Source organism: Eleutherodactylus coqui, chromosome 6, assembly GCF_035609145.1.
Source record: "Eleutherodactylus coqui strain aEleCoq1 chromosome 6, aEleCoq1.hap1, whole genome shotgun sequence".
NCBI lineage: Eukaryota > Metazoa > Chordata > Amphibia > Anura > Eleutherodactylidae > Eleutherodactylus > Eleutherodactylus coqui.
Window position 1 is genome coordinate 79,289,154 of NC_089842.1, and position 24,014 is coordinate 79,313,167.

Genomic DNA, 24,014 nt, shown 5'->3' on the forward strand with positions numbered 1-24,014 from the left:
TTATACAGGGTGATGCAAAAGTCTGCACGCACCTGTTTAGCTGGCGTAATAATGAAAAAAAATTTACTTCCAATGTGTGAAAGTATTGATTGGAAGGGAGGGTGCAAAACTGGAATTATATTTACTTGTTTAGGAGTGAAGCAAGAGTAAAGTCGGTAAATTGTGTTTGATACCCAGGGCCTTTTTATTGACTGATTACTTAATGGCGAGAAGTACCTCCAGATGTTACAGGATACCATATTCCCATCTGTGCTGAATGAGAACAGGGAGTTTCCATATTATTTGACAGGACGGTGCACCTCCACATTTTGCTGTGGCTTAACATAAATCGCTACATGTGCAATTCCCTGGGCACTATATTGGGCATAGAGGTCTGACAGAATGACCACCAAGGTCACCAGACTTAGTGCCTTTGGGCTTTTATCTCTGGGACCCTTTAAAGTCCCTTCTGTATGCAGAAAAAATGTGCAATATTGTTCACCTGAAATGGTGAATCCTACAGTGCTGTGAAGAAATATCACCTGCAGTTCTTTAGCATGTTCACGAAGACTGGATTACATGTTTAACCATGTGCATCTGGCAGGATGGTGGACACATTGAACATATAATGTAAAGCATTTTGTGGAAATTTGCCCTCACTTCACTCCTTCACAGTAAATTCTAATAAAGATTGATATATCACATGACCACCTTCCCATTTGAAAAACCTGAGATGAACTCAATATGGCAGAGTTCAAAATGGCCGCTGAAAAATGTGTCTCTGCCAAAAAATGCAGCCTCCCTCCCAATTAATACTTTCACACATTGAAAGTGAGTTCTCATTAATGTACCAATTAAATGGGTGTGTGCAGACTTTTGCCTCACCCTGCACTTTATTTCCTTTCATGATCCTGACTTAGGCCTCAAAAACTGCATAGAAAACCTGAACAAAACTTCTACATGTGACAGCCCCCTAAGACCAGTTTCACATGGCTGAGAATCTTGCGCGAGTTTGATGCGTTGCGAGACTCACAAAACTTGAATATAATCCTCATTCTTTTGAATGCAGTCATATAGATGAACGATGGGAAAAAAATTGTGGCATATCCAAATTTTTACGTTTCTCGGAATGCATAGCCCATTGTTTCCAATGGGACAGTAATACACCCGTGGACACGGGTGCGAAACGAGGTTTCCTATTGAAAATAATGAGAAACACTTGTTGATTCTCTAACGTGGCTGAAAGCTGCACCGGAGGATCGCTACTTCACAGAAGTGAAGCCTCGTATCGGCGTGAAAACGAGCACGAAATCCGTGTGTACGTAGTCTCAGGCAGACCTCTGACAATTAATCAGAAAGATACTTACATTTTTAGATAATGCATTTTGCGTTGGGTCTAATGTTTTGTTGTACTGAAAAAAAAAAACAGATTTTGAAATATGTGATACACTTTTATCAAGCAGCAATAATATTATGTGACAGTGCTCAGGGAGCCATCATTTCTACTTTTTTTGCAAATAGGTTATATTAGCTTCTATTTATTGACTATTCCATTTATTTACCATGTTTTTAAGAACCGTTCTGGTTTCCACATAATTTTATGTTGACTATTAAAACCTTTTTGTCCTTTATATCTTTATTCCATCCTTGAGTTTACTGAGTTGTACTGTTTCGTTCCAAGTTGGCGTAGGGAAACTTATATGCAATGCTTCCCTGGGAATTAAGATATGTAAATGGAAGATGGTATAATCTCTCTATAGCACCACCTATTGCAACTTCCTTATAAGTCAATGTTTGACCTTTTTAACCCTCTCCAATCTATTGTCAGACCTCGTCCAGCATTGAGATTTCCCTGCATAGCTCTCTTGTTGGGCGAGATCCGACACATGTATCTAACACTATGCAGAGGAGAGCTCCGATGTTGGAGCTCTCCTCTGCATAGTCTTAGAAACATATGCTATACACATTGTATGCAGTTCTAGGATGCCTCTGTATGGCACTGTATTACAGAGATAGATAGATATCATTAGAGAAATAAGAAATGAACAGTCTTAGGGCGAGCACCCACTGGCGTTTGCATTTTCCGCGGGAAAAAAACGCAGCGTTTTCGCAGCGTTTCCCGCGATTTTTCCGCGCCTTTTCCATTAATTTCCATGGAGAAAAATAAGGACACATATGCAACTGACAGTTCCTATGTTAAAAAAACGCAAACGCAACGCAAAAAAAACGCCAGTGGACAGGAACACATGTTATCTCTATGCCTGTGCAGGAAAAACGCAAAACGCAAAACGCAGGTAAAAAAACGCCAGTGGGTGCTCGCCCTTATTATAGAAATGTATGTAATATCAATATTCTTATATTTACAGGATTACTACAAATGATCTTCACGATGTGAAACACTCATAACACACATTTTAATTTTCAAAAAATTGCTAATGAAATCATCATGACAGGTAATTTTTATGTTTTGTTGAGTAATCCTAAGGAATCCAAAGCGCACTTTCCCACCCCAAAATAAATAAGAGCTGGGGAGTGTGCAGGTGGCAGGGAAATTGGATTGAAATGGGTTAAAAGGCCTTGCAACGTGACTAAGGATATAAGCCTAGTTCAAGGCATTATACCATCTCCCATCTGACTCAATGGAAACAATTGTGACATGGAGACACCCACTTAAAGACATTTTAGTGATAAATGTCCGTTTGCTGGGGAAACCAGTGCTGGAACCTCAATGATCACTACAACGGGGGTCTTGAGCCCCTCTACCTTTTACTTCAGAATTGAAAATAGCTCCAATGAGAAGCTGAAACATTGCTTTAAACGCTATGGGTGAATAAACCTTGCACATCTCAAAGAAGATATTGGAGTGCTGCCTCTATTTTACTTTGCTGTCCTCTCTGACTATTTTAATGAACTGTTTTAGGTATGTTTATTGTGCCTCCAAAGAAGTCGAAAATAGGCAAAATTGAGTAAAACGTGCCAGATTTGTGAAATTTCTGTGAAGCACTTATGTTTTAGCAATTTTGTGAGTCTAGGCAATATACTTCCTTTTAGCCCCAAGAGTGGAAGTTGTATTTTACTGAAAAAGAGCCAAAAATGCATATCGTTCACATTGCAGATTTAGTTGTATGTGGTCGCTCCTCCCCAATCTGGGCTGGGTTGAGTGGGTGACTGCAAATAAGTCTACAGTGGACAGTTTAGCTCCTATAGTTTATAGTCTGGCTTGCTGCATATTGTTAGGTTCTACGGCCATTGTGCCAACCCTACGGCCATTGTGCCGGTCTTATGGCGATTTTGCCTGCTTAGTCGCTGCTCTGCAGCTTATCAGGTATTGCATTTTTGGCTCTTTTCCAGTGAAATATGTTTTTGTGTTCCCCCCCACCTCTGTGATTTTAAATAGTGGAAGTTGAATGCTTTATATTCTTCTCTTCATCTAATGCAAGTGGTTCAAAAGGCATCATTAGAGATGAGCGAGCGTACTCGGTTCGGGTGTTTTTGCACTCGAGCACCACTTTTTCCAAGTAACTAACTACTCGGACGAAAAGATTCGGGGGGTGCCGGGGGGCGGCGTGGTGGAGTGGGGGGTAGCAGTGGGGAACAGGGGGGAGCTCTCTCTCTCTTCCCCCCCCCCCCCACTCCCCTCTGCCACCCCCGGCGCCCCCCGAATCTTTTCGCCCGAGTAGTCAGTTACTCGAAAAAAGCGGTGCTCGAGTGCAAAAACACCTGAACCGAGTACGCTCGCTCATTTCTAGACATAATCTGATTACCAAAAAAATGTGAACATCAACACTAATGTTTAGAAGAATATATGAGAAGATTGGACATGCATTGACTGTAACAGTGTGAAACCACTTTGCCTCTGCTTCTATTATGGTAGTGATTTACTCAATGTAGGGATCTCCTAATTCAGTGTGCACAAGAGACTTTACTGCTTTGATTGTTTTGTCTTGTATTAAGGATATTATAGCTTTTATATTAAGAAACTTTTGGTTCAGTTACTTATGTGAAACAGTCATATATGGATATAGGAATTCTTACCTCCGTTCCCTTTCTGCAGAAGCTAGAGTCCCGTTTTCTGTGGCAAAAAAAGTAATTAAAATATTAAACAATGACTCCCCGCCTGTATACAATTACCCTATTGCATTGCTGTATTGTAACGGGGTTATTAGATGAGTCACTTGACATGTAATAATACTGTAACATCTATTCCACCTGTTGAATGGAGTAATCACACAATTTGGCTTAAAAATGACTGTACTTTTACTACGGTAGCAGCATGTTGGACTTAGATGGGTTTTCTTGGCTTTTACTATTGATGACTATTAGAGATGAGCGAACGTACTTGTCCGAGCTTGATACTCGTTCGAGTATTAGCGTGTTCGAGATGCTCGTTACACCTAACGAGTACCACGCGATGTTCGGGTTGCTTTCACTTTCCTCTGAGACGTTAGCGCGCTTTTCTGGCCAATTGAAAGACAGGGAAGGCATTACAACTTCCCCCTGCGACGTTCAAGCCCTATACCACCCCCCTGCAGTGAGTGGCTGGCGAGATCAGGTGTCACCCGAGTATAAAAATCGGCCCCTCCCGCGGCTCGCCACAGATGCCTTGTGAGATAGCTGAGGGACAGTGCTGTTGATGCCGGAGCTGCTATAGGGAGAGTGTTAGGAGTTAGTGTAGGCTTCAAGAACCCCAACGGTCCTTCTTAGGGCCACATCTAACAGTGTGCAGTAGTGTGGAGGCTGCTTTTAGCAGTGTTGCACATTTTTTTTTTTTTTTTGGTATATCGGCCGTGCAGAGCATTGCGCCCTGCAGTAATACTCCAGGGAGAGAATTGTGTAGGCAGGGCCAGAAGACATATTATAGATTGAATATACGCAGTTGTCCTTTGGAAAAAAATCTTGAAAAAAAATCTATTTGGGCTGCCTGTCACTCTGCTCAGTGTTCTGGGTCTGTGTCTGCAGGGGGTAGTAGTTCTCCAGATAAATACGCAGCCAGCTAAGTGTTACAGCAGGCTTGCGGCAAATTATTTCCTGGCGTTCCGTAAGCGAACTCAGCCTTCAACCACAGGCCCATAAGCGGCACATTTAATTACAGTGTTGTGTTTCTGCATTCCTGGTAATACAGCATGCTGAGGGGTAGGGGTAGACCTAGAGGACGTGGGCGCGGCCGAGGACGCGGAGGCCCTAGTCCGGGTGTGGGCACAGGCCGAGCTCCTGATCCAGGTGTATCGCAGCCGACTGCTGCGGGATTAGGAGAGAGGCACGTTTCTGGCGTCCCCACATTCATAGCACATTTAATGGGTCCACGCGGTAGACCTTTATTAGAAAATGAGCAGTGTGAGCAGGTCCTGTCGTGGATGGCAGAAAGTGCTTCCAGCAACCTATTGTCCACCCAGAGTTCTGCGCCGTCCACTGCTGCAACTCAGAATCCTCTGGCTGCTGCTCCTCCTTCTTCCCAGCCTCCTCACTCCATGAAAATGAGACATTCTGAGGAGCGGGCAGACTCCCAGGAACTGTTCTCGGGCCCCTGCTCAGATTGGGCAGCAGTGGTTCCTCTCCCACCAGAGGAGTTTATCGTGACTGATGCCCAACCATTGCAAAGTTCCCGGGGTCCGGGGGATGAGGCTGGGGACTTCCGGCAACTGTCTCAAGACCTTTCAGTGGGTGAGGAGGCCGATGACGATGAGACACAGTTGTCTATCAGTGAGGTAGTAGTAAGGGCATTAAGTCCGAGGGAGGAGCGCACCGAGGATTCTGAGGAAGAGCAGCAGGACGATGAGGTGACTGACCCCACCTGGTTTGCTACGCCTACTGAGGACAGGTCTTCAGAGGGGGAGGCAAGGGCAGCAGCAGGGCAGGTTGCAAGAGGCAGTGCGGTGGCCAGGGGTAGAGGCAGGGCCAGACCGAATAATCCACCAACTGTTTCCCAAAGTGCCCCCTCGTGCCATGCCACCCTGCAGAGGCCGAGGTGCTCAAAGGTCTGGCAGTTTTTCACTGAGAGTGCAGACGACCGACGAACAGTGGTGTGCAACCTTTGTCGCGCCAAGATCAGCCGGGGAGCCACCACCACCAGCCTCACCACCACCAGCATGCGCAGACATATGATAGCCAAGCACCCGCACAAGGTGGGACGAAGACCGTTCACCGCCTCCGGTTTGCACCGCTGCCTCTCCCCCTGTGCCCCAACCTGCCACTGAGATCCAACCCCGCTCTGAGGACATAGGCACTACCGTCTCCTGGCCTGCACCCACACCCTCACCTCCGCTGTCCTCGGCCCCATCCAGCAATGTCTGTCAGCGCAGCGTCCAGCCGTCGCTAGCGCAAGTGTTGGAGCGCAAGCGCAAGTACGCCACCACGCACCCGCACGCTCAAGCGTTAAACGTGCACGTAGCCAAATTTATCAGCCTGGAGATGTTGCCGTATAGGGTTGTGGAAACGGAGTCCTTCAAAAGTATGATGGCGGCGGCGGCCCCGCGCTACTCAGTTCCCAGTAGCCACTACTTTTCCCGATGTGCCGTCCCAGCCCTGCACGACCACGTCTCCCGCAACATTGTACGCGCCCTCACCAACGCGGTTACTGCCAAGGTCCACTTAACAACGGACACGTGGACAAGCACAGGCGGGCAGGGCCACTATATCTCCCTGACGGCACATTGGGTGAATTTAGTGGAGGCTGGGACAGAGTCAGAGCCTGGGACCGCTCACGTCCTACCCACCACCAGAATTGCGGGCCACAGCTCGGTGGTGGTATCTGCGGGGGTGTATGCTTCCTCCACTAAAGCACCTTCCTCCTCCTCCTCCTCCAACACAACCTCTGTCTCGCAATCAAGATGTGTCAGCAGCAGCAGCACGTCGCCAGCAGTCGATGTCGCGCGTCGTGGCAGCACAGCGGTGGGCAAGCGTCAGCAGGCCGTGCTGAAACTACTCAGCTTAGGCGATAAGAGGCACACAGCCCACGAACTGCTGCAGGGTCTGACAGAGCAGACCGACCGCTGGCTTGCGCCGCTGAGCCTCCAACCGGGCATGGTCGTGTGTGACAACGGCCGTAACCTGGTGACGGCTCTGCAGCTCGGCAGCCTCACGCACGTGCCATGCCTGGCCCACGTCTTTAATTTGGTGGTTCAGCGCTTTCTGAAAAGCTACCCACGCTTGTCAGACCTGCTCGGAAAGGTGCGCCGGCTCTGCGCACATTTCCGCAAGTCCCACACGGACGCTGCCACCCTGCACACCCTGCAACATCGGTTTAATCTGCCAGTGCACCGACTGCTGTGCGACGTGCCCACACGGTGGAACTCTACGCTCCACATGTTGGCCAGGCTCTATGAGCAGCGTAGAGCTATAGTGGAATACCAACTCCAACATGGGCGGCGCAGTGGGAGTCAGCCTCCTCAATTATTTTCAGAAGAGTGGGCCTGGTTGGCAGACATCTGCCAGGTCCTTGGAAACTTTGAGCAGTCTACCCAGGTGGTGAGCGGCGATGCTGCAATCATTAGAGTCACCATTCCTCTGCTATGCCTCTTGAGAAGTTCCCTGCAAAGCATAAAGGCAGACGCTTTGCACTCGGAAACAGAGCCGGGGGAAGACAGTATGTCGCTGGATAGTCAGAGCACCCTCCTGTCTATATCTCAGCGCGGTGAGGAGGAGGAGGAGGAGGAAGATGAGGAGGAGGGGGAAGACACAGCTTGGCCCACTGGTGAGGGTACACATGCTGCTGGCCTGTCATCCTTTCAGCGTATATGGCCTGAGGAGGAGGAGGATCCTGAAAGTGATCTTCCTAGTGAGGACAGCCATGTGTTGCGTACAGGTAACCTGGCACACATGGCTGACTTCATGTTAGGATGCCTTTCTTGTGACCCTCGCGTTACACGCATTCTGGCCACTACGGATTACTGGGTGTACACACTGCTCGACCCACGGTATAAGGAGAACCTTTCCACTCTCATACCCGAAGAGGAAAGGGGTTCGAGAGTGTTGCTATACCACAGGACCCTGGCGGACAAACTGATGGTAAAATTCCCATACGACAGCGCTAGTGGCCGAAGCCGCAGTTCCGAGGGCCAGGTAGCAGGGGAGGCGCGGAGATCAGGCAGCATGTACAGCACAGGCAGGCCAACACTCTTTAAGGCCCTTGACAGCTTTATGGCTCCCCAGCAAGACTGTGTCACCGCTCCCCAGTCACGCCTGAGTCGGCGGGAGCACTGTAAAAGGATGGTGAGGGAGTACGTAGCCGATCGCACGACCGTCCTCCGTGACCGCCGGTGGGTTCCAGGGAGCCACCCATGCTGTGGGTCCACAGGGAGTTGTAAATGCATCTGTGTCCACTTCTAAAGAACCCCAGTCTGACTGGGGCATGCAGTGTGGGCCGAAGCCCACCTGCATTTCATCTGACGTTAGCTCTGCTGTCCAGGGCCCTGCAATGGGATACATTTATGTACAGCGGGTGGGTTCCAGGGAGCCACCCATGCTGTGGGTGCACACGGAATTCCCATTGCGGAGTTGTACCTGCCTGTGACTATTTATAAAAAACCGCGGTCTGACTGGGGCATGCAGACACCTTGACAGAATGAATAGTGTGTGGCACATAGGTTCCCCATTGCTATGCCCACGTGTGCAGCTCCAGATGGAGGTGGCACAGGATTGGATTTCTCATTGCTTCTGTACAGCATTGTGGACTACCGCCCCGCCCCTTTTAACCCCTTAATGACATGGCCTATTTTGGCATTGAGGACCAAGCGATTTTTTGGTATTTTTCCATCTCCATTTTTCAAAAGCCATAACTTTTTTATTTTTCCGTGGACGCGGCCGTGTAAGGGCTTGTTTTTTGCGTGGCGATCTGTCGTTTTTATCGGTGCCACTTTTGGGTATATAGACAATATCGTAAATTTTTTATTTTTTTTTTTTAATGATAACAGGGAGAGAAAACGCATCAATTCTGCCATAGATTTTTTTTTTTTTTTTACAGCGTTAATCATGCAGCATAAATGACACACTAAAATTTTTCTGCGGGTCGGTACGGTAACAACGATACCAAAATTGTTATATTTTTTTTTAGGTTTTTACACTTTTTTGCAATAAAACCCCCTTTTTTTGGAAATCTTTTTTTTTTCTCTATAGCTGCATTCAAAGTCCTGTAACTTTTTTATTTTTCTATGTACGGAGCTCTATGAGGGCTTATTTTTTGCGAGACGAGCTGTAGTTTTTATTGGTACCATTTTGGGAAATGTACGGCTTTTTTGATCACTTTTATTGCATTTTTTGTGAGGCAAAATGCTAAATATTAGCATTTTGCCTCTGTTTTTTAGCGTTTTTTTTTACGCTTTTTGTCGTACAAAATAAAAAGCGTGTTCAACTTTTTGTACACGTCGTTACGGACGCGTCAATACCCAATATGTGGGGTTTTAGTTTTTTTTCCCTTTTTTTATGCTAATATTAGAAAAAGCATAAAAAAGGGGTTTTTTACTTTTTTTTTTTTACATTTTTATTTTTTTTACACTTTTCTTTTCTTTTTTTTAATACTATTTGAGTCCCTCTGAGGGACTTACATCACTGTGCCTATGATCGCTGTCATAAGGCATGGCAGAGCTACTGCTCTGCCATGCCTTATCGCTTGTACAGCGATAATAGGCACAGGCAATACAGGACGCCAGTGTCTGGCGTCCTGTTGCCATGGTGACAGGCCGGGCTCTCGCGATAACATCGCGAGTTCCGGCCGGAGACACACAGGGATCGCGATCCCTCTGTGAACTCTTTCCCTGCCGCGATCTACTTAGATCGCGGCAGGGAAGGGGTTAACAGCGGCGGGCGCATCTCCGATGCCCCCCCGCTGTTGGAGCGGGACGCCGGCTGTGACTGACAGCCGGCTCCCGCTGCGGGATAGCGCGGGATCACATGTGATCCCGTGCTATCTCCAGGACGTACCAGGTACGTCATGTTGCGGGAAGTACCAGGCTGCCATGACGTACCAGGTACGTCCAGGAGCGGGAAGGGGTTAAAGAGGGTCGCTGCCTTGCCGTGCCAACCCTCTGCAGTGTGTGCCTGCGGTTCCTCTGGCAGACGCACTTATAAATAGACATGAGTGTGGCGTGGCATGAGGGCAGCTGAAGGCTGCGCAGGGACAGTTTGGTGTGCGCTGTGGACACTGGGTCGTGCAGGGGGGGTTGGTCAGCATGTAACCCAGGAGAAGTGGCAGCGGAGTGTCATGCAGGCAGTGATTGTGCTTTGTTGGAGGTAGTGTGGTGCTTAGCTAAGGTATGCATTGCTAATGAGGGCTTTTCAGAAGTAAAAGTTGTTGGGAGGGGGGGGGGGGGCACTCTTGCCGCTATTGTGGCTTAATAGTGGGACCTGTGAACTTGAGATGCAGCCCAACATGTAGCCCCTCGCCTGCCCTATCCGTTGCTGTGTCGTTCCCATCACTTTCTTGAATTGCCCCGATTTTCACAAATGAAAACCTTAGCGAGCATCGGCGATATACAAAAATGCTCGGGTCGCCCATTGACTTCAATGGGGTTCGTTATTCGAAACGAACCCTCGAGCATCGCGAAAAGTTCGTCTCGAGTAACGAGCACCCGAGCATTTTGGTGCTCGCTCATCTCTAATGACTATCCTCAGGGTAGGTCATAAATAGTAAGAGCCAGGAAAACCCCATTAAGCAAATCAATTGTTCAGTTTAGGAAAATCCCTTTAAAGGGACTTTCAGAGAGAAGATCACTTTTCTTAAAATGTGTTAGCATTAGCAATCATAAAGTTGCATGTACCTCAAAATGGTACCAGTAGAAACTGCATGTACTTCCACTAAAAACAAGCCTTCACACAATCAATGGAAACATTAAAATGTTGTAGCAGGCATAAGTTAGTGACAGAAAGTGATTTTTTTTTTGTTTAAAGAAGATACTTTCTGGAAGAAACAAAAATAAAACTATATATATTTGCTATTGCCTTAATCACACTGACCCACACAATCAAGTTAACATTTCTTCCGCACTATAAAGACAGAAGCCCAATATGGCACGCTTGCATTTCTTCCCATTTCACCGCACTTACAAACATTTAAATGTTTTTGGTACATTATATGATAGAATAAATTACACTATTGAAAAATCCAACTCGTCCCGCAAAAAACAAGCTCTCAGTTTTCTACATCAACCTAAAAATATAATTATCATTTTTTTTTAAACTGGAAGTAAAAAAGAAGAAAAAAAGAGAAATGGGAGTGAAGTGGTTAATGGTCTCTAAAAAACAACTATTGTTTAATAAGTCATGAGGTAAGTCACACCCTCTGTCAGTAGGATAGTGGCATAAAACATATTATAATGTATACAGTAAATACTTGGTGAAAAGCAGAAGTTCAGATTTTTCCAAGAGGTAAACAAGTGATTGCAGCTTAATTAATGGGGAAATGACGAAAAGTTGATATTTGGTGGTTTTATGTTGCACAACATTCCCTTCACTCTTTTTCTTTTGAAATTATCGTAAATAGAATATATAGACTAAGCTCAAGAAAGTGATGAGCACACAGTCTGTGTAAGATCTGCAGGAGAACATGAGGGTTCGGAAAAGGTTTAAAGGTTTGTATAGTATCTAAAAAAAAGTTCTGTTTTCTTCTCACGAACAACATCACCCATGTCCATGGGCTGTGTCTGACATTAGTCACCCTCCGATGCTGGACAAACAAAGATGGCCACATCGCTACTCTGACTACTTCATGCACACTGTGTATTAGTATGCATTGGTAGTCTAAGACACTACATGCTGCTCTGATTGGCCAGCAGCGCTCACATGGGCAGCACTGGTCAATCAAAGCAGATGTAGTGTCTTAGGGACCTACTGCACAAAACGATTGTTGGGCCAGCAGATATCTCTCAGTGAATAGAGGCAGAGTGGGCCGGAGATCACATCTGGACACCCGCCTCCGTTCACAGTAAACAGGCAGTTGTTGTGTAGGCCGATTGTGATTCTTATACCTGCACAAACTGAATGACCAATAAGAAGCAATCAAATTATCGTCCGTCGTTAACAGCGTTTAAACGGAACGATTATCAATCAGGTTCTCACTATCCAGCGAGTATCTGAATGATTATCATGCAGTGTGAAAGGCCCCTTAGACTAATGGTGTATACTCATGCAGAGTGTGCATCAGGTAGTCAGAGCAGTGGTGCGGCCATCTTTGTGCAGGATGGGAAGGTTGCTATAACTTGAATTGGAACTAGTTGCAATACCCCCCCCCAAAAAAAATGTCATAGATATGTCCTGTGCATAATCCATGGCCTAACAGGATGAGATATTGTGCGGGCACATAATCGGTCTACTTGCATTTAGCACCTTCCCCTTTGAAGGACATTTAGTTTAGCATTGCCCCAAGTTTTATTTTTTGATCATCATACCCCTGGTTGCTGACAGAGCTATTATCATTAGATAAGAACATGCTGTAATTTGCTGCAGGCCACTGTCACACACATCACTTTTTGCAGCCTTTAACACGGCGTTTCAAACGCCATGCTAAATGCTGTACAACGCCATGGGGCTTCACAGACCAGCATTTGAATGCCACGTTTCTAATGCCACGATCTTTAATCATGACCACATACCGGGATTAAACGAAACCATTGAAATCAAGCAGTATTTACTAGTGGTATTCTCACCCCTTAATAGTGTGGGCGAGAAAAGATAGGACTTGCCCTACTTTTCTCGCACGTAGTTGATACTATATGCAAGAAGGATAGGGCAGGACTATTTTCCTTCTTTTTTTTTTTTTCCAAATTCGAACACCCAAATGCGGTGCTTGAAAAGTTTGATAAAAAAACAGGTGGCCGGGTGATGTATTTTTTAATACTCACCTGCATCAGTGATTCAATGCTGCCATCCGGTGAAGCTGGCATGCGGCATGAAAATCTGACTCTTAAGTACATGATTCTCATTCATTGTTGAAAGTTAGGCCTCATTCACACAGTAACACTTCTGTATAAGTATACACAGGATCCGCCATTCACAATGTCATGATCACAGCTCACCCCCTCCCCCTTCTTGCACAATAACCACTTGTCACAGAGCATATTCTCAACACTCTCCCATAAATCAATGTCATCTCCAGATTACAGGTTCCTATGTGGCTAATGTAACACAAATCTCTAAATGCAGTTACCAACAGCTCAGGTAGCACTGCTACCTCTACCTCCATAATCAAATAAAGAAAATAGAATTCGAAAATCTACAATCTGAAATTAAAAACAATTAGAAAAGAAAATACTTGTCAGTATCTAGATTGAATTAGTCAAAAAATATCTGGGTGATACATTCCCTTTCATTCTTGAACTGATGACCTAGTGAGTGTGGAACTGCTAGAAGACTGTGATCTGTGACTATTGTGGGAAGGTGACCTGTGACTGTTGTGGGGAAGTGTGTACCTAGTAACCAGATTGTCAGACATGACTCATCCCATGGTTTCCCCATCTCAGGTTGCAATGACGTTCTAGAAAAAACTTTAGATTTTTATGTGACAAAGAATGGAGCATTCAGATGTGTTAAGCCCCATTTATACGCAACGATTATTTATTTTTTGCATAAAATGCTGAACAATTACACATGTAGATAATTGCTTGAAATCCTCAGCGTTTCCCTCATTAGCTAAAGCAAACTCCGTATTAGTTGTTTGCTCAGGTGGGTGGGTGTTTATGCAAGGAATCTCTGGCAGGCAGGATTTTAATTAGTGTGAAGAAAATCCATTGTCTTCTGCTATCATGAGTAAACAAGCAGTCATTGTGTTTGGCATGGCAAACAATCTTCCCTCCCCTCAAGTTGTTCACTCTTTCAATTGATTGCCATTAAATGGAAAGAAAACTGAAATACCTAACGACTATTTTTATGCCGGCTAAAACTCAGCGACAAGTGAACAAATAGTGCATGACTAAGCTTCACTCGTTTGAACAAATTTTGAGCAATCATCATTGCGTGTAAATGGTCCTTTAGATGTCTTATACTCATTATAAATCTGTTATTGGATTACTATACCTCCAAATGATGAAAGGAATCGCCAAAAGAAAAATCACACAAATGACTCCAACAACTGGTCCAATATAAGAACTTGTATTCTGGTGCGCTGTAAAAATATAATAAATAGCTTGTCTTTGTTATAGTCCTCACCATCACTGTCATATTCATCATCCTCATTACCATTTTTGTCATTATCATAATCCTCATGATTACCACCATTGTTACCATTAGCATGATTGTTGCCATCATGTGATCCTACATCCCAGACCTAGCTACGAAGGGGAATAGATTGCACCAGGCCGAGCACGTTTTCAGTGCCAGATCAAAGACCTGTGTAGCCCCTCTCCTCGCTTGTAAGGAAGGAGATAGAAATTAAATTCAAAAGATTAACCCCTTCCTGGCCGCCTCGCGTAAATATATGGCAGACTGCCAGTTTGCTGAGTTGCTGTATATTTCGGCTATTGTGCACAAGTTAAAGATAAAAATAGGTCCTGCCCTATCTTTTCTCGCAAGTAGAAAAACTAGGCAAGTCCTATCTTGCGAGAATCCTGCTAGTCAAAGTGAAACCATTAAAATCAATGGTTTTGTTTTATCACTTTTTGCAACCGTGATTTTCACGGCCGCAAAAAAAGCTCCAAAATTGCAACTAGCTAAAGAAGCCCTTAGGTGGTTTCTATGGAATCCCTGTAAGTCAGTAATGATATTATGGAGATTGCCTCTGCATACTGGGGCTTGCAAGCATGCAGACGGTATGTCTGTGACTACAGATCCCGGCTAACAATGATGTAATGTACCATAAGATCTCTGTTATCAGTGGTCTGTATGTGGAAACAGCAGGGAACACATAGGTAAGGTGTGCCCCCACGAACCTGTGCTCAGACAGTGAAAAAAAGAGTAATGTGTACAAAAAATATATTAAGAAGAAAACAAAAATAAATAAAATGTGATTAAAAAAAAAAAAGAAATAAAGAAAAACTGTCCTCCCCCAAAACACTCATGTTAGATATTCAGCGTAATACAAATGCGTTTTGGTTTTAGCAATTTCGCAATTCACTCGCTCTGGTTCATATCAGGGTAATAGCATGCACAATGCCAGAGATGGCAAAGTCTGTATATACGGTAATACCTTTAATGTTTATTTTGTTCCTCGTTTGGATTGTTTGTCCACCAAAATATGTAACTGTACACTGAATTGTTGAGCCATTCTCTGCTTCAGAAGGTTTGTAGTTAAGTTTAGATGTAGCTGTCCACTTCCCATCTCCAAGGTCGGAGCTTTCTGTAGTAGAAGGACCGATGAGGTTCCAGGTGAAGGTAGGTGGACTGGAAGCACAGGTATAATTCACCATACACAGAATCGTAGTAGTTTCATCCGCAATCATTTCACTTGGCACCGATAAGACGGGCTCTGGTGGGTGATCTGTGGGGGAGATTCAAAGGATCTTTAACTTTCATCCTTTTATAATGGTGATTTTAAGAGCAATGTATTACCTACCGTACATTGCTTTTAACTAATCTAGAACAAATACTGAACTGTATTCTTTTTTATTTAATCTGTTTTTTTTCTGATTGTAGACTTTTTAAAAATTATATTTTCTGTACATGACTATGGAGACGACCATCTTGACTAAACTGGAGTTAACAGCATTCAGAAATAAGTCTAACAGCAGCCCCATTGGCCATAGACACAGTGGCCAGCAGGGGACCCATTTATTTCTATGGAAGATTGTTCTAGTCATGTTTTGTGACCTGTGCAGACGTCAATGTGCAGGAAGGGGGAGGAGGTAAGCTGTAATCATCTAATGTGAATGGTGGATCCTGTGTTATCTGTATATAATTGTTACCTCTCATTATAATCCTGCCTGTGATAACAATAAGATGAAAACTGCTGAAAAATTTTCTCTACAAAATAGAAAGTGCCAGACTATTATGAGGCTTAGCAGTTAGTTTGAAAAGTGCAGAATATTAGAATGTTATATAAAATATAGGTAGGGATATTAACTTTTTTAAATCATCAATGAGTTAAATGACAATAGACTTTTATCACTATTCATGGGTGATAAAAGTCTGATAGGTAGGGGTCTCACCGCTAAGACTCCCGCCAATGCCAAGAATGGGGCTCCCCTATGCCCGTCCTCCTCACTGAGGGTTCATGCACCCTCCACAGTAATGAGGAGATTGAATAGAGCAGCGGTTGTGCATGCATGATATTTTTCCATTAAAGGGGTTGTCTCATGAAATCAAGTGGGGTTATATACTTCTGTATGGCCATATTAATGCACTTTGTAATGTACATTGTGCATTAATTATGAGCCATACAGAAGTTATTCACTTGCCTGCTCCGTTGCTAGCGTCCCCGTCGCCATGGATCCGTCTAAATTCGCCGTCTTCTGGCGATTTTAGACGCGCTTGCGCTGTGCGGTCTTCTCCATGGTGAATGGGGCCGCTCGTGCCGGAGAGCTGGTCCTCGTAGCTCCGCCCCGTCACGTGTGCCGATTCCAGCCAATCAGGAGGCTGGAATCGGCAATGGACCGCACAGAGCCCACGGTGCACCATGGGAGAAGACCCGCAGTGCATCGTGGGTGAAGATCCCGGCGGCCATCTTGATAAGGTAAGTAAGAAGTCGCCGCAGAGCGGGGATTCGGGTAAGTACTAAACGTTTTTTTGTTTTTAACCCATCCCTTGTGTTTGTCTCGTGCCGAACGGGGGGCCTATTGAAAAAAAAAAAAAAAACCGTTTCGGTGTGAGACAACCCCTTTAATTTTCAATGAGACTGCTGGAGATAGCTGAGCATTTATACTCACCAACTTCCATCAGTCCAATTGAAATTAATGAGGTGGCGCCTTGCATGTGCATCTGCTCTCCACTCAATCTGATGTCAATGCAAGTGGGTGCAGCGAGCCCACAGTGATGAGAAGAAGGGGACACGGGATCCACGTTTTCAGGATCGGCAGTGGTCTCAGTGGCGAGACCCCCACTGATTAGAATTTTATCACCTATCTTATGGGTAGATGATGAAAGTCTAATGTGGTGCAACCTCTTTAAAGAGGAAGGAAAGAAGAAAGAGGATGTGGCAGAGAAGGAAGGTTTGAGAGCATGACAGAAGAAAGAATAACCAGGGAAGGGCAGAGGGATAGAAGGAAGGAAGGCAGGAAAAAATAGAAAAAGTAAAATGGAAGGAGTAATGAAGGAAAATCTAGTTTACCTGTGACTTCCAGTTGAACATACTGAGAGGCAGGTCTGAAAGCATTTCTTTTCTCTTCTTGTGGATAATAATTCCGTGCATCCTGCCTTTCCACTCTGTGAATTCGTAGGGTGCAATTATCTGGTGTATCTCTCACTAGATTGGCACGGTTTCTGTAGTTTGTGGATATCTGTGACATATCCGTACTATAAATGATCCTTTGTCTAAGTTCAGCAGCTATCACATGCCATACCACTTTGTTTTTATTTTGGGCTCCTGTAGAAGACACTTTAATGGTGCAGGGAATCTCTACACAGGAGTCAAGTAAAGCCTGAATTTTGGCAGGGAAAGAAAACTTCTCTTGTTGACCAACACACACTATTTGATAGAAACAAATAAGAAATAGATTAATGTCCTTATCATCGACTGCATACAGGATATTATATGTACTGCTCTCACTGCTGAATGTGCTGGTGCTACGTAAATATAAGATTGAGCTAATAGCTCTAATTATTGGTTTCTGTCTTTCATTTAAAAAAACTGCATAGGAACAGAAACCAGGGCAGAGCCATAGGCATCAATAGGTGAGGTGGTGAATCCTTTGATTTCCATTCCTGTCAGTCTTTAACCCCTTGGCGACATCTGCCATACATATATGGCTGGAGTGTGCAGGGATTGTATGGAACGGGCTCAGAAGCTGAGCCTGTTCCATAAGTGAAGGGTGTTGGCTGTCTTTAACAGCTGACACTGGGCATCAACAGCTGAGATCAAATATAACTCTGATCATGGCTAGTAACCATTTAAATATCCCAATCACAGGGTGATATTTGGGTGTCATGGCAGCCCGGGTCCTTGTATTGGCCCCCAAGGCTGTCATGTATTTTTGCCTATTAAGATGTGTGCAATGTGCAACAAGCGGGAAGAGGCGTGCACTCTCTGAGCAGTTTCTAAGATGTGGCTAAGGAGCTTTGTCACGGTGGCGATGAGTGAAACACGCTCTTTGTAATCTGGCGCACCATTGAAGGTATACAACAGGATCTGGATGACTAGTGAAATTAGGTGATTGTGACACCAGTGTCTGGATTAAAAGCTTTTGGTAGTGAAATAAGACCAACACACAATTGTAGGTAAACTACAGGCACACCATCTACTTTCAGTCTTGTGGTTGTCTGCAATAATATTAAACACCAGAAATTGCATATACAACTTGCATTTACACAGTTTAATACTTTTATATATGGATAAACAAGCTCCGGAGAGGCAGCATCTGAGCTAAGGAGGAGCTATAGAGAGAGAACTGACAAAATCTGAAACCCCTTTATAAACCCCACTAACAGTTTTGCCAACCTGAAACACTCAGTAATATTTCTCTAGTACACACAAAATTTCTCTACTGCTTGTTTGAAGCTGGTGTCTGTGTTGGTGTGCTGTAGAAAGTAGAGCTGGCTTAAACAGACATCATGTTTATAAAAACAGTTTCTCTCAGCATCGGGGTGATTTATTAGCTGCTGCGCACAGGATTTCTTGCAAGTTTGCATAACCTGTCTCTAATTACAACAGGACAGAGGAGAAGAAAGCCTAGCTGTGGCCATTCCTCCCCCATGCTTATTGCTCTCTATCTCTCTCTGACTGCACTCCTCATGACTTACTTCATACTTCCCTTGACTTTTGTCTCCTGAGACTGTTATAGTTTCTAACTGCGCAATGCGAAGTGAGCTGGAAACCGGCTTCTTTTTTCCTCACTCCGAAGGCTTGTCACAGCTCAGCAGCTACATGATTTACAACCGTGAACTGCATAATCACCATTACCTATTTAGTTCCCTATCCTGACTCCCTCTTCTTATTAAATGAAGTCCAGCATAACTACGCTTTGTTACATAAACTGGTAGTTAGAACAGTAGCTCTTAACTTGCAAGTAAAGTACTTATATTCTGTAGTGCCAGGTCACTACATGTGCATGTTGCATCTTAATATGGTGCATTCTGATGCACAGACATTAGTAAATTTGACCCAATGTGTTTATTCTACTTGTCACAGAGACCAGCGCAGGTGGAGGACAATTTGTCGATATGACCATCCAGCTTCTCACATTCTAATAATGTGCCCCTCCAAAGCTCAGTTGACTGGGCAAATTCTCTTTGATTACGGAGTACAATCGTCAGTGGTCAACAGTCTCTACACAAGCTGAAAAAGAGGTCCAGTACACACAATGAGCCTTTTTATATGCCAAGGGTGGAATCACTTATCGGGCCTCAGGTTGCAAGACCGTTCATCTAACCACACCACAACTCTAATCAATTGCATATCTGCCTGAGATGTAACTGCATGCCAAGCTTTGCAGCAAAACAACAACTCCTTCCAGGGGCTTGATTTTTTTTGATAAACAGTGTACATAGACTGACGACAGCCTTTTAAATGGGCACCGATCAACAATATTGGCACTCTTTTAGAATGGCCTTTATACAGGCTGATGTATTGGAGATGAACAATCATAAATATGATTGTTCATCTTCAATACAGTATTGTTGGCAGTATGACCCTCATTTACATATCAGTAGAGAGTCTCACAGACCCCATTCATTCAGGGAGATGTGCTGCCAACAATAATATTTTTTATGCAGTATAAATGAGACAATCAGCTGACAAATGAGCATTTAATTGTTGATTTTGAAATATTTACACAACCCAACGATAAACACAATTCTCCCGGGGCCAGGACACACAGTCACTATGCCACTGTACTACTTTGACAGTTGGTAGTATGGCAGGGAAATCTCCGGGGCTTGCTGCGCTGAGTGTGCAGTAAAAACCCTGGAAGATTTCAGATGACAGCTCAGTGCTCTGCACGTTTCAGCACTAGAGCTGTCCACGGAAATCTTCTGGGGTTTAACTGCATGATCAGTGCAGAAAACCTCAGAGATTTTCCGGGCATGCCAATAAAGGGGTTAATGGAGGATATAGTGGGTAATAGCCCATTCAGGACCCTCATCTGATAACCAGACCAAAGAGACGATGCAAAGAGTGCTTCTCATTTTGGATGATTCTAGATGGAGCTTCCCCAAAACATTGCAGGGCAATGTCTACTTCCTGTCCACCCCATTTTTGCTCTCCATACAGGATCACCACTAAAGAACTTATCGGATGCATTTAAGATTCTTGCTATATCCTGCCTTTATGTAACGATTAGAGATGAGCGAACGTACTCGTCCGAGCTTGATACTCGTTCGAGTATTAGCGTGTTCGAGATGCTCGTTACTCGTAACGAGTACCACGCGGTGTTCGGGTTACTTTCAGTTTCCTCTCTGAGACGTTAGCGCGCTTTTCTGGCCAATTGAAAGACAGGGAAGGCATTACAACTTCCCCCTGCGACGTTCAAGCCCTATACCACCCCCCTGCAGTGAGTGGCTGGGGAGATCAGGTGTCACCCGAGTATAAAAATCGGCCCCTCCCGCGGCTCGCCTCAGATGCGTTGTGAGATAGCTGAGGGACAGTGCTGTTGATGCCGGAGCTGCTATAGGGAGAGTGTTAGGAGTTAGTGTAGGCTTCAAGAACCCCAATGGTCCTTCTTAGGGCCACATCTAACCGTGTGCAGTACTGTGGAGGCTGCTTTTTGCAGTGTTGCACTTTTTTTTTTTTTTTTGGTATATCGGCCGTGCAGAGCATTGCGCCCTGCAGTAATACTACAGGGACAGAAGTGGTGGTTAGGCAGGGAGAGTGTTAGGAGTGATTGTAGGCTTCAAGAACCCCAACGGTCCTTCTTAGGGCCACATCTAACCGTGTGCAGTAGTGTGGAGGCTGCTTTTAGCAGTGTTGCACATTTTTTTTTTTTTGGTATATCGGCCGTGCAGAGCATTGCGCCCTGCAGTAATACTCCAGGGATAGAATTGTGTAGGCAGGGCCAGAAGACATATATTATAGCTTGAATATACGCAGTGGTCCTTTAGAAAAAAATATTTGAAAAAAATCTATTTGGCCTGCCTGTCACTCTGCTCAGTGTTCTGGGTCTGTGTCTGCTGGGGGTAGTAGTTCTCCAAATAAATACGCAGCCAGCTAAGTGTTACAGCAGGCTTGCGCCAAATTATTTCCTGGCTCTGAAATCACCGGTCTGTTGCAGTTAATAACAGTGCAACACTCTGCAGTTCCGTCACACACACATCAGGGACAGAAGACATTTATTATAGATTGAATATACGCAGTGGTCCTTTGGAAAAAAATCTTGAAAAAAAATCTATTTGGCCTGCCTGTCACTGTGCTCAGTGTTCTGGGTCCGTGTGTGCTGGGGGTAGTAGTTCTCCAAATAAATACGCAGCCAGCTAAGTGTTACAGCAGGCTTGCGCCAAATTATTTCCTGGCTCTGAAATCACCGGTCTGTTGCACTTAATAACAGTGCAACACTGCAGTTCCGTGACACACACATCAGGGACAGAATTGTGTAGGCAGGGCCAGAAGACATATATAGATTGAATATACGCAGTGGTCCTTTTGAAAAAAATATTTGAAAAAAATCTATTTGGCCTGCCTGTCACTCTACTCAGTGTTCTGGGTCCGTGTCTGCTGGGGGTAGTAGTTCTCCAAATAAATACGCAGCCAGCTAAGTGTTACAGCAGGCTTGCGCCAAATTATTTCCTGGCTCTGAAATCACCGGTCTGTTGCAGTTAATAACAGTGCAACACTGCGGTTCCGTCACACAGTTCAGGGACAGAATTGTGTAGGCAGGTGACAGAAGACATATATTATAGATTGAATATACGCAGTGGTCCTTTTGAAAAAAATCTTGAAAAAAAATCTATTTGGCCTGCCTGTCACTGTGCTCAGTGTTCTGGGTCCGTGTCTGCTGGGGGTAGTAGTTCTCCAAATAAATACGCAGCCAGCTAAGTGTTACAGCAGGCGTGCGCCAAATTATTTCCTGGGGTTCCGTAAACGAAGTCAGCCTCCAACCACAGGCCAATAAGTGGCACATTTAATTACAGAGTTCTGTTTCTGCACTACTGCTAATACACCATGCTGAGGGGTAGGGGTAGGCCTATAGGACGTGGACGCGGGCGAGGCCCAAGTCAGGGTGTGGGCACAGGCCGAGCCAGTGCGGTGGCCAGGGGTAGAGGCAGGGCCAGACCGAATAATCCACCAACTGGTTCCCAAAGCGCCCCCTCGCGCATTGCCACCCTGCAGAGGTCAAGGTGCTCTACGGTGTGGCAGTTTTTCACAGAGACGCCTGACGACCGACGAACAGTGGTGTGCAACCTTTGTCGCGCCAAGATCAGCTGAGGAGGCACCACCACCAGCATGCGCAGGCATATGATGGCCAAGCACCCCACAAGGTGGGACGATGCCGTTCACCGCCTCCGGTTTGCACCACTGCCTCTCCCCCTGTGCCCCAACCTGCCACTGAGATCCAACCCCCCTCTGAGGACACAGGCAGTACCTTCTCCTGGCCTGCACCCACACCCTCACCTCCGCTGTCCTCGGCCCCATCCAGCAATGTCTCTCAGCGTAGCGTCCAGACGTCGCTAGCGCCACAGTTTGAGCGCAAGCGCAAGTACGACGCCACGCACCCGCACGCTCAAGCGTTAAACGTGCACATTGCAAAATTGATCAGCCTAGAGATGCTGCCATATAGGCTTGTGGAAACGGAGGCTTTCAAAAGCATGATGGCGGCGGCTGCCCCGCGCTACTCGGTTCCCAGTCGCCACTATTTTTCCCGATGTGCCGTCCCAGCCCTGCACGACCACGTCTCCCGCAACATTGTACGCGCCCTCACCAACGAGGTTACTGCCAAGGTCCACTTAACAACAGACACGTGGACAAGCACAGGCGGGCAGGGCCACTATATCTCCCTGACGGCACATTGGGTGAATTTAGTGGAGGCTGGGACAGAGTCAGAGCCTGGGACCGCTCACGTCCTACCCACCCCCCGAATTGCGTGCCCCAGCTCGGTGGTGGTATCTGCGGGAGTGTATGCTGCCTCCACTAAACCCTCCTCCTCCTCCTCCTACGCAACCTCTGTCTCGCAATCAAGATGTGTCAGCAGCAGCAGCACGTCGCCAGCAGTCGGTGTCACGCGGCGTGGCAGCACAGCGGTGGGCAAGCGTCAGCAGGCCGTGCTGAAACTACTCAGCTTAGGAGAGAAGAGCCACACGGCCCACGAACTGCTGCAGGGTCTGACAGAGCAGACCGACCGCTGGCTTGCGCCGCTGAGCCTCCAATCGGGCATGGTCGTGTGTGACAACGGCCGTAACCTGGTGGCGGCTCTGCAGCTCGGCAGCCTCACGCACGTGCCATGCTTGGCCCATGTCTTTAATTTGGTGGTTCAGCGCTTTCTGAAAAGCTACCCCCACTTGTCATACCTGCTCGGAAAGGTGCGCCAGCTCTGCGCACATTTCCGCAAATCCCACACGCACGCTGCCACCCTGCGGACCCTGCAACATCGGTTTAATCTGCCAGTGCACCGACTGCTGCGCGACGTGCCCACACGGTGGAACTCTACGCTCCACATGTTGGCCAGACTCTATGAGCAGCGTAGAGCTATAGTGGAATACCAACTCCAACTTGCGCGCCGCAGTGGGAGTCAGCCTCCTCAATTATTTACAGAAGAGTGGGCCTGGTTGGCAGCCATCTGCCAGGTCCTTGGAAAATTTGAGGAGTCTACCCAGATGGTGAGCGGGGATGCTGCAATCATTAGCGTCACCATTCCTCTGCTATGCCTCTTGAGAAGTTCCCTGCAAACCATAAAGGCAGACGCTTTGGAATCAGAAACGGAGGCGGGGGAAGACAGTATGTCGCTGGATAGTCAGAGCAACCTCATGTCTATATCTCAGCGCGTTGAGGAGGAGGGAGAGGAGCATGAGGAGGAGGGGGAAGAGACAGCTTGGCC

General features: G+C 45.9%; 1 protein-coding gene across 2 annotated transcripts in view; it reads right to left on the reverse strand.

The window, feature by feature from the left end:
* The window catches only part of LOC136631354 (B-cell receptor CD22-like), a 41,591-nt gene that overhangs the window by 12,461 nt on the left and 5,116 nt on the right, over nucleotides 1–24,014 (reverse strand). The window contains exons 1-6 of one of the 2 annotated variants that reach the window (XM_066605619.1): nucleotides 19,154–19,228; nucleotides 17,165–17,521; nucleotides 15,089–15,379; nucleotides 13,981–14,068; nucleotides 4,015–4,051; nucleotides 1,347–1,391 (exon numbers count right to left, since the gene is read on the reverse strand). In XM_066605619.1, coding sequence (XP_066461716.1) covers nucleotides 1,347–1,391; nucleotides 4,015–4,051; nucleotides 13,981–14,068; nucleotides 15,089–15,379; nucleotides 17,165–17,521; nucleotides 19,154–19,220 — 885 coding nt within the window. In that variant the 5' untranslated portion in view covers nucleotides 19,221–19,228. Of the gene's footprint in view, nucleotides 1–1,346; nucleotides 1,392–4,014; nucleotides 4,052–13,980; nucleotides 14,069–15,088; nucleotides 15,380–17,164; nucleotides 17,522–19,153; nucleotides 19,229–24,014 lie in introns of those variants that run through there. The other variant, XM_066605620.1, reaches the window with a different exon arrangement.